At 44.0% G+C, this 11,310-nt stretch overlaps 1 protein-coding gene across 1 annotated transcript in view; it reads left to right on the forward strand.

The window, feature by feature from the left end:
* The window catches only part of LOC108691258 (RNA-binding protein MEX3B), a 39,342-nt gene extending 28,474 nt beyond the window's left edge, over positions 1 to 10,868 (forward strand). Inside the window, exon 2 of the mRNA XM_018198932.1 lies at positions 9,505 to 10,868. Coding sequence (XP_018054421.1) covers positions 9,505 to 10,487 — 983 coding nt within the window. The 3' untranslated portion in view covers positions 10,488 to 10,868. The remainder of the gene's footprint in view (positions 1 to 9,504) is intronic.
* The last annotated feature ends 442 nt before the right edge of the window (positions 10,869 to 11,310 follow it).

The following is an 11,310-nucleotide window of genomic DNA, read 5'->3' on the forward strand; positions in this document are numbered from 1 at the left end:
GTGCGTTCCATGAACGAGCAATGTGCTCGTTCGCTTGAATTCCTGGTGACGTAAAACTCGACGAGCCAGCGCAATATTAATATTCCACAATATGTGCCGCGATTCGTTATATAAAGACGCCAATTAATGCAGTCTAGTCGCCATTGCCCAATATCGATTCTTTCCATGGGCGGAGAAGGTCGAGAACGAAAAATTCTTCATGGACGACCACGTCGCGCCGATGAAGCGAAATAATAATAAAGCGTCGCATATCGAAACAGTAAGTAGAAACATTTATCTAGATAACGATATACTTTCGTTCACGTGATATCGATAATCACAAATACTGATATTAGTTAATACCGTTCGATATCTGGAAAATCTGTTTTGATAGTGATTAATAAATTAATTATAAGTAGAGAGTGTATGTATATAATATTAGAATCGAAGCATTGAATATTATCAAATGTAGATATCAGACCTTATCAGTGTTTGATTTTGAAATGGTGAAAGAATGGAGAGCGCAGTCGACGATCTTTACCATCTTTGAAGTTTCTGTCATGTCTGAACGCTCGATGAATGGACGTACTATGCGCTCGTGCTCGTAACGTATCCGCGTAGCGTGTGTAACGTTCCCGCGGGACGAGAGAAGGATTGAGAGAGGAGGGAAAAGATACGCGGCGCGACGGCGTGGGCCGGCCGGCGCGCGTTTTGACATTAAATTGGTTCACCCACGCGTGACTTTCTAACGTAGCCGCGTTTCCCAATTCGCTGCTCTTATCGGTCGGATTGGCACAAATGTGCTTGCTAAATCTCTTTCCGCCTTTATCGGCACGCGTTTCGTATTCTATAAAAATAATTGCTAAACGGAAATTTCATTGTGTTTTTTATTGATGTCTGACAAAAGATTCGTTTTTTTTTCTTCTTTTAGATAAAAATAATTTTATCGGTAAGAAGCGCAAGTCATAATTTTCCTCGAAATTGCTTCTTTGGAAATATGTTGCAAGCTTAATTCCTCTTTTGATTAATTTAGATTTAATAATTAATTGATTATGAATATAAAAAAATTATTTAGGTGCAGTCGCGAATTGAACTTCGCAACTATACTGAATCTAAATACATTTTTTATATTGCAAAGATTTTTGCTGGAATTACAACATCTGGAAATTTTTTCTCTAAAATTAAATTTTCCATATTCTACTTTTCGATACACCACTGTCTCTGAACAGAGATAAAAATGAATGAACGATATGTAATGTTCGTTTGTTCATATATAACGGTTGCCGGAAGATATGTCAGAATACTCGAACATGTTTTACTATTTGCAATTGTAAATTCATCCAGAGGATCTTTTTCTATCAACTTTATCCTCTCTTCTTTCATCGTTATGTCTCGCCTCTCGCTTCTTTGTCTTTCGGCGTCACCATCTCTTTTTCCCGTCCGCCACAACTCGCGATAATCGCTATCGTATTACGTTGAACGTCTCACTGCGTTCATATAGGAGACGGGCATTACAAGCACGGAATTAATTTGCAAAAGCTTTAATTCCTTCTTTCCAATATTAACTTTGTCGCTTTGCGGCGTCGCGATAAATTATTGATCTCTCTTTTTCATAAGATTCCTTTCGCTTCTTCTTCGAAGAGATCGCTCGATCTCACGCTGCATAAATTGCGTATCTGACCTTGTTCCTTTAACGAAGTAACCCGACATATTCTTCGCTTCGCATTCTCATCAAAATAAATTTCGCATTCAGTCGGATAACATTGCCGTGTCAATGTTGCGATCGATCGAGTGAGATGAAACGCATTTTATGCACGATCGCGTGTCATCTTTGAGTTGGAAATTTTCTTTTAAATTAAATATATTTCACATATCCCAAGCAGTCCATTCAAAATTTTTGTGTTAATTTTGTGTTAACACAAGATGAATATATTAGAAAGTAACACAAATATTATGTAAAAAATACGTAACAATAACACAAACAATCGTATTCATTTATCAAAATTAATATTCGTGATATATTAAATTAATATGTTTCAATAAATATAACGTTTATAATATTAAATTAGCAAATTTTGTTAATGTATCCTAAAATTTACATTTTCAAAAATATTTTTGTTATTTAGTTATTCCCTTATAAATTGTTGTTATTTTAACACTAACAAATGTTGGATATTATTTTTCAAAATATTTAAATAACAATCACATTATTAAATTAATATATCACATATTAAAATTAACTAAATTAAGAATTCAACATAAAATTTTAAAAAGGACTTGAGTGAACCGTTTCTAACACAAATACAAAATGCTTTTGCGTGGTTCTAGAATATTCATCAGATTCGAACGACGTCGCGCGCGATTTCCCCCGGATCGTATAAATCTTACAATCAGTAAAAAAGTTAAGCAGACGAATCTACTGACGATCGCTGCGTAAGATCGCTCCTTCCGAAGTTTCGCAATCGGTTCGTGCGGTTTACACATTATTCACGCTTCGGGATCGAGCGATTTTCTCCGTGCGCGAACCGGCACGCGTCTGTGCACAAACTCTCGTCGCGACTTTCGCCTCTGGCGGTTCTTCAAAAATAAATAAACACGAGTTTGATTATTTTTCTATATATACATTATCCTCTTGGGTATTGTTCATCGATCCGTTAGTAGATTCAGAAATTCAAGAAACCATTGATGTGTCGCAAGCGACATTTTTTAAAGTTAAATATGAAGAGATATATATAAAATTATTATTTAAATTATTACATTGAAAAAGTATTGTTCAAATATATTATTCATAAAATGTTTTATATAAAATTATATTAACACAAAAGAAAAATAATAATAAAATATATTGTAAATTTTTTATATCTAGGAGTTTCTTTGGATAAATATTTTTGGAATATCAAAATTGTGATTAAACATTTTAGGAATACTAAAAATATACATCTTGCTACAAATATTTTGAAAAAAAGAGACGTCAAGGAAGGAAGCCATGGTCTCCATGGATCCGCCATTTATCGATCTAAAATTTCGAAGGAGCGGCGAGGAAAGAAATTCGCAGAATAACTGACGTAACCGATGCCCACACACTTGAATTTATGAAAACGGCACCGAGGGGACATAAATTAGCAAAGCGACGGGGAAATGTGAGAATAATCTCATGCTTCTCATATACTTATTGGCGGTCGAAACAGGAAATGCTAGTTGTGCACTGGAAGCCACAGCGGATCTCTGGCAGCAGCTTCTCGTGACATTAAATTATTCTTTTAAGACTATTATTTATGGACCCAATATAATTATTCCTGCGGTGCGTTTTTTTTTCAACGCCATCGAGAGAGAGTCCTTTCTTCGTTGGGATTTTACGTGATCGATAGTCTCTGTTCGTTGTGAAGCTTTCCTTCTATTTGTGAATATAAATACGTGTTCGATCAGGATTGATTTTCATTCGATGGATATAAAGGTCGAAAACGCGGCTCTTCGTGAGGAACTGTAATAACCTTCAAGATGGCAAGGTGAAGAAAGAAAGAAAGAGAGATAGAGAGAGTATAAGATAAGAAATATGAGAAGGAATAGAGAAATAGCGAAGAGAGGTAAGTCGCAATAGAAACGAGACGTGACGTGATGGGAATCAAATTGAACTGAGAGAGATAAGATACTCGTATCTTTCGATAAGATTTTCGCGGGAAAGTCGACTCGGCGTTCTTTAGAAAATTTACTTTTTATCGAGAGCAAACGCGACGAATCTGGAACACGTTTACTGAGAGATATTGTCTCTCAGTTTTCGGAACGGTTGATTAGTCCCATCTGGCGCTAAATTGCGTAACAGATGAGATCCGAAGCATTTCTTTCCTCAGCGTTCACGGTTGGAGCTTTTCCCGGGCATTGTCCGCTCCCTCGGTCGGTGAGTTTGAGGTAGGTCGATCGACGAATGACTCACCCTTTGGACTCGGGCAAGAGGGACTCTGGGCGGAGCGGCTTCCACGGTGGGCAGCGCATCCCATTATATCCACTGCCTCTCGTTAATATCATGACATCCAATATCGCGTAATTATATACGTACTGTTTGCCACATAAGTCCCGAACGATGGCGGGTCTTTCTCGCAAACTGATAATGAATCATCGGAGTAGAAGTAAAATGCGTTTCGTTGTTGCACTACGGTATTTTTTTCTTTTCCATAATAATACTCGCGGCATTGTTGAAATTGAATAAATTTCGAAGTACGAGATGCTTATTTTAGCGCGAGTAAAATTTCCTTTTATCTTTCATAATCTCGTAAAAGATATACGATCGTTTGATACGCTTCCGGAGACCAAGGATCGTGCGGCTGTCGTCGCCGATGGCTCGAGGGTGTCCTTACTCTCTCTCTTCAAGGACTATCGTTCCTCTACATTTCCATAGAAGATTAACAGCCTAGCACAATCTACATTTTCCATCGTGAGATCTCGACCGGACTCTCATCGAGAATCTTCTCGAACGAACGTATTATTGTGAGGATTGCTGCTCAAGTCCGAAGAAAAAGAGTGCATGGCGTGTGATCAGAAAGAGAAGCGGAAGAGAGAGACAGAAGAAGAAGGGAGAAGGAGAAAGAGAAAGAAGGAAAGAGTAGGAGGAGAACAAACGTCGTTGGGCCGCGGTGTCAGTGGAGTTCAATCTTAATATAGTATGACCTCCACTGCCATTCGAGACAGTGTCGGGCGCGACGGCAGTTGCAACTGCGAGCTAGCAAGTTGTGAGCGAGAGAAAGGAAAACGGCGAACGACTGAGAGAGAGAGAGAGAGAGAGAGAGAGAGAGAGAGAGAGAGAGAGAGAGAGAGAGGATGACGAAGCGAGAGTGATTAAAGAAGAAGAAGGGAGAAGGACGCGAAAAGAAGCGGGGTAGAGAAGAGAAGGAAGAGAACGTGCTGGTGGAGAACGCGTGCGTGCGTTGCACCTTATTCCCCAGTCCGATGAGTGAGCCTCGCCTCGGTTATTTCAGAGACATTAGTTTCGAGAGAGAAAGAGGAGAGAAGGAGAGAATATACGGAGAGAATGCGTCTAGTGAGAGAGACGATGCATGCGTGCGTGCGTGCATGCGTGCGTATGCTTAGTCGTCGAGAGTGTCATCGATCTATTTCGAGAGGAGGCTGGAATTTCTGGCCTTCGTGAGGGGTCAGTAGAAGAGAGAAAGAGAGAAGAGCGGAGAATGGGAGAGGGCGAGAGAGAAAGAGGAAATCTCTCTCTCTCTCTCTCTCTCTCTCTAGGGGGAGAGAAAGGAGAAGAGAGAAAAGAGGAGAAAGAGACGACACGACGATGGACGGACGGACGGGTCGTTACCACACCTGCGCGCGCACTCGGCACTCGCCGATCTGGACTGCCCGATGGTCAACGCACGAATGACCGCGTGCTCCTACATCTTCCTCGCCTGAACTATCCAAAGAAGGAGAAAGAGAAAGAGAGAAAGAGGGAAAATCACAGTCTCTCGCAGCGAAGTTCTCTCGTTATTCTCTGTTATGTGAGTGGATATTTCATTCACATAATGCCGCTTCAACTTGAATAGTTTTTGGATTATGAGATAAAAATTGTTAATTATCGATTCACTTTATACACAATAGCGATTCGTGCATATTACAAAATATACACTGCGTCGAGAGACATAGAGAAATCAATATAATGATCACAAATAATATACATGTAACTTTTTTCGGTAACAGAGGTTTTTATTTTCGGTACTGTTTTCGTAAAGAATATGGTTTCGAAGTTTTGGAAGTTTCTCAGGTGCATAAGAAATGAAGTAGAACGAAGAGGGGGGGGGGGGATGATTGATCGTTTCCAATGCGATAAGAATCTACTTTGCGAGGGAGTATTTGTACAGAGGCGGCAGCGAGTTATCGGCGAGTTATTGGAGTTTTCTCGACTGTATAGCTCGCGCGCGTGTCGAGTGGGGTTACGTTAGAAGGGGGCAACGGTGGAAGAGAAAAGGGATGGATGGCACGCGGGAGGAAGAGGCGGCAGATCTAACGATATGGTGGGGAGAGCGACGGTGGTGCTCGGCCGTTGCATTGTGGGGGTGTTGGCCTTCAACTTGACGGCGCAGTTTCACTGACCTGCCTGAGAAACCCGCCAGCATCGTGTGTGTCGGAGACCTGCGGACGCATCCACAACGCCAAAGGGTACCGCTACTTAAGAGTCCATCGGGCCCTAAACAAACGCTGCTGTCGCCGACGAATGAGCGTGGAAGCCATGCATTCGATATGTTAACTTTGTAGCTTCTCGATGTATGACTATTTGACGGCTCGCATATGAAAAACCAGTGTTTTTAGAAAATTTCATGTTTGTGTCACGAATTTCCTGAGAAAGATCGAATGAAGGTCGATTCTTGACAGCCATCTAGTTTTTTGATAAAATATCGTTCTTTAGTAAAAGAAGAAAAAAAAGAAATAAGTAATTTTTGAAATAAAATTAAGAATGCACAATAGCGTCTCTCTCTTATTATATTTTACATTATATAATTTTTTATATAATAATTTGAAGACGTAATATTTTACATCTCAATGATAGAGTTTGCGTAAAAGTTTTCGTTTTTCCGTTCTAATTTTTCGAAAATACTTGGTTGAAATCTCAAGTAGATATCCAAGGAGAAGTGTCTCTCAGTTGAGATATACGTGGGCGTCATTAAAGCAAAGACAAGCAGATGGCCCACGAAACTTCCGTTGAAACATGTTACTTTGACCTTTCTAAGAAGTACAGTAGTAATAAGAATTAGACTTTAGAAAAATTTGTTTATAGGTATAACATTAAAGTAATTTTCGATAATCAATATATACATGAGCAAATTTAAAATAATTCAAATAAGGATTATCAAGGAAAAAAACATCAATATAGGATTTAGAAAAGACAAATTTAGAAACGTTGGCGCAGCTTATATATTCGACGCCCTATGCATTCGAGTTACACGGAGCGTCTATAATGCAGCCATGAGGCGCGTAGAAGCCTGTAACTATTGATCCTGCAGCCTTTGGGGAGCTGCTGCTGCTGCCGCTACTGCCGCTGTTGCTGCTGCGGATTTTAGCAACGTCACGGACGCGTGATGTATCGTGGGAATGGAGAGACACAACTTCATCGAATAGCATTCATTTATGATTGTACTCACACCCGGGGACCAACGTGTCTTACGCATCAGTCATGAGTAATGAGTCTTCTTCGATGAACAAGAAAGGATTTGCGATTACCTCGTTGGCAATTATTATTTTACGCCGATGAAATCTTTCCGAATCGTCTTTGTCACGACTGCATTTGAACGAACTAAAGTCTCTAAATCGTTGCGCACTCTATGCGCACTAAGTTGGCTTGAGATCGAGTCCGGATTCGCTGGTCTATGATTCCATGGTAAATACGGAACACGGCGCGGCGGATCAAGAAAGATCAACTGAAAGATCCCGGATTCGTTCCTTTCGATTCTTTCTTCTCGTCCTCTCTCGTCCCTTGGACGAAGCGAACAAAGCAAAGGGTCCCCGAGCAAGCAGTTCTCTCTGACGGACGGGGCCTTCTTTCTTTCTCCTCTCTTTCCCTTTTCCGCTCCCCCCCCCTCTTTCTCTCTCTTTCCCTATCTCTTCGTCTTGCCTCACCTTGGCCGCGGCCCTTCAACTGTCTACGACCCACGCCCCACCTTCTCCTCTTTCTCCGTTTGTGCCACCACCATTGGTACCATCACCAACCACCATCGCCACCTTCCTCGAGGTTCTACGAGCACGGCAACCTTCCTCTCCTTGGCGGGTCTTCGCTCTCCTGCCGTGTATCGTATACCTGTGCACAAGTTCGTTTGCACGCACGCACGCACGCACACGCGCGCGCGCCCGGGTATTCTCCGATCTACCGCGTCCACCTGCCTCTATCTCGACGCGGAGTTATTTAGCCGAACCAAAGCCGCTCCGGTTCGCCCTAGGCAAATTTCCGGAATAAGGCAGAGAGAACCTTCGAGAAGCGGAAACTCGGCTGGTGAACACGCGGTTAAAGTTGCACGCGAGCAAAGTCCTCGAGGATTTAATACAAAAAATTTCATTTCGAAACTGAAATGCTTTCGAATGAACGCTGAAATAGTTAACGTTGACGTGAAAAAAAAAAAAATTGGTATTTCCAATTCTAATAAATAAATATATATTTGATAGATATTCAATGTATGCACAAATAATACATACACGAGTTTTATCGAGTTCTTGTAGCGGCTCGTGTAATATACAGCTAAATGGAATTGTGGGTCTAATAGCATTCACGCCCTCGGGACAACCTTTCACGACCTTCCTCATATCCTCTGACAAGTCAGAGTCAATTTCTTTGCTGTACGCGTGTCACCAATCATCCACGTTTCGTTCCGTATCGACATTAGAATTACGCATCGCAGCGGCCCTGAAGAAATACTATCCGTGACATGTTGCACGCATGTCACGTTTATACGCAAAGATATCGCTAGACCTCGTGTGCCCTTCGTCAACCCGGGAGGCGAGTTTGCAAGTGCATTCTATCCGCACGCGGACAAAGTAATTCTGGAGAATTTATCGTGGCTTTACTTTCGTCCTCACGCTCTTTTGCCCTGAATTCTGCCCATCGTTTTTCGCTTTCTTACACATGACACGTGTTTGAAAATGCAAAATTTAATTGTGATAAAGGAGACAGAGTGAGAGAGAAAGAGATAGTAGTATATAATGGCGCTAATCGCGAGCGAGAGAGAGAGAGAGAGAGAGAGAGAGAGAGAGAGAGAGAGAGAGAGTGCATGGTATGCGATGCAACATATGTACGACGCCTTCTCTCCTTCCATCGACGAAGGAGAGAGTGAACTGAATGAAAGGGAGGTTCGAGAGGGGGGAGAGTGGAGGATAGAACGAGATTGAGAAGGATAGAGACGGAGAAAGAGAAACGGAAGGTTCCCAGGATGAGCGCGAGAAGGAAACGACAGAGTGGAATCAGGAGCGAAGGAAGGAGGGAGGAGTGGTTCACCTGCATTGCTAGCATTGCGCTGGCTCAAGGCCAAAGAGTCTGCGAGACCGAGGACCAGACCGGGTCGGGACCTCCTTCCTTCCAGTTTCCTGCACCCTGCTCGCTCACCGCGCCACACCGCGCCGCTCTCTTGCCTACTGCATCGAATCCTCTCCTTTTCTCTCTTCTCGGTTCTTTCCTTCACGCTGTGCCCCTCTATAATACGCAAACAATTGCATCACGGACGCGCTGCTGCGTTTGAAAGCTTATTACGCGCATGCGGGCAGTTTCGTGCTCCGACACAAAATAAAAGAGAAATAAAAAAAAAACTCGCGTGCCACGAGGGCGCACAGTAGCATAATAATTGTAATCCATTTTCTCTCATTACGCTATAATACATAATATTGATATTTTTTCAATTATTCATTTATTCAATGATGTTTAAAAATAGAAAAATTAAAGAATGGATAGATACGTTAGCTGTAGATATTTAATCATTGAACAGAATCAACATAAACATACTGTTGTACTGTGCTAAGTAACTATGAGCTGAGCATTCTTTTTTCTTGATTTGATTGCAGGCTGCAAGATCAAGGCCCTCCGAGCAAAGACGAATACCTATATCAAGACACCAGTGCGCGGTGAAGAACCCGTCTTTGTCGTCACCGGTCGCAAGGAGGACGTGGCCCGTGCGAAGCGTGAGATTCTTTCCGCCGCGGAACATTTCTCACAGATTCGCGCGTCGCGCAAGAGCTCCTTGGGAGCTCTTCTGGGTGCGCCACCCGGACCACCCGCGACGGTGCCCGGTCACATAACGATTCAGGTACGAGTGCCCTACAGAGTAGTGGGTCTGGTCGTAGGTCCTAAGGGCGCGACCATCAAACGAATTCAGCATCAGACGCATACCTATATCGTGACGCCCAGTCGCGACAAGGAGCCTGTGTTCGAAGTGACGGGACTACCGGAAAGCGTGGAAGCGGCCAGACGCGAAATACAGGCTCACATTACCCTGCGAACCGGCACTGCACCTGGCGTTGTCGATGATACTGATCTGCTGGGCGTACTCTGCCGCGGCGGTCTCGGCTCTGTTCTCGGTATTCAAAGTATGGACCAACCGGGATCGAACAGCTCCAGTAGTTCTAATGGAGCGTTTTCGAGCAGTGCCAGCTGCAGCAGCTCGTCCAGCAGCACCGGTGGAATAGGGATGAACGACCTCGTCGCTATTTGGAATGGGATAGAGAGGGACGAAGGAATTGGCGAGTCGCCGTCATTCGAGTCGCAGCCGACCTCGACATCGTCAATCTGGTCGTTCCCGAGCGTCGCGTTACCCTCGAGGCCGTCGCCGCCGGCGACGGCGAGCCCGGCGTCGCCCACGGATTCGCTTTTGGGCGGCGCACGACGGGACTGTGTTGTTTGCGGCGAGAAGGAAGTCACCGCGGCGTTGGTACCCTGCGGACACAATCTCTTCTGCATGGACTGCGGTAATCGGGTCTGTGAAAATCAGGATCCAAGCTGCCCGGTATGCTCCAGACCAGTCCTGCAGGTGCTTCGTATTTTTTCCTAAGAGGGACTCCGCCGAGTCGCCGCCCGTCAGTCTCCCGTGTCGCGACACCCGCAGCGGCTGCATCAGCAATTTACCTTCTATCACTCCTCGAGCATGGCCGGTTAATAACTGTTCCAGCGGACATGACGACTGGAAAGCTGGAAGACAACGTGTTAGCGCCCGCGACAATGACGATGCCTGCGCGATAATCCTCTCGGCAGTCCTCAAAGTTGGCCTTTTTTCTTCGCTGTCATCGCTGTCGTCGTTGTCGCCATCGTCGCCATCATCATCATTGTCATCGTCATCATCATCCTACCATGCCGGTGTGACGCCGCGCCGCCGCCGCTGTCGCCGCCGCCGCCGTCATCATCAGGGGACCGAACGCGCACAAAGTCTCAGTTCCACGGCTGCCAATAATCTCTTTTTAACGCGACGGGAATTCGCCTCGATGAATCGACCGTTTAGGGCCGATCGTCGAGTCTTGTCGAGTTCCCGCTGACCGGATACAACGAAGCCAGCTTTTAAGTTCTACAAGATATATATTTAAAGAGACAGAGATAAGGATGGAAACACTGACCCATCGTCATCGCTTCCCCTCCTTCCCTTATAATTCCAACCGCCGTCTGTACCTCCCCCCTCCTTCCTCCCCCCCCTGTCCCTTGACGCTTGCATAGATTGGGCTCGCGGCTCGTCGAGTATATTCTAATAAGCTTCGAGGTATGAGAAAGACGGTACGGGGGTATCAAACGAATAACTCCCACCGTACCGTTCGGACTAACATGCGAGAAAAAAGCCTCTCTATTGCCCGCAAAAGCTCGACGTTGCAATATTATGCGACTGATAT

This window comes from Atta colombica, unplaced genomic scaffold, assembly GCF_001594045.1.
Source record: "Atta colombica isolate Treedump-2 unplaced genomic scaffold, Acol1.0 scaffold105, whole genome shotgun sequence".
NCBI lineage: Eukaryota > Metazoa > Arthropoda > Insecta > Hymenoptera > Formicidae > Atta > Atta colombica.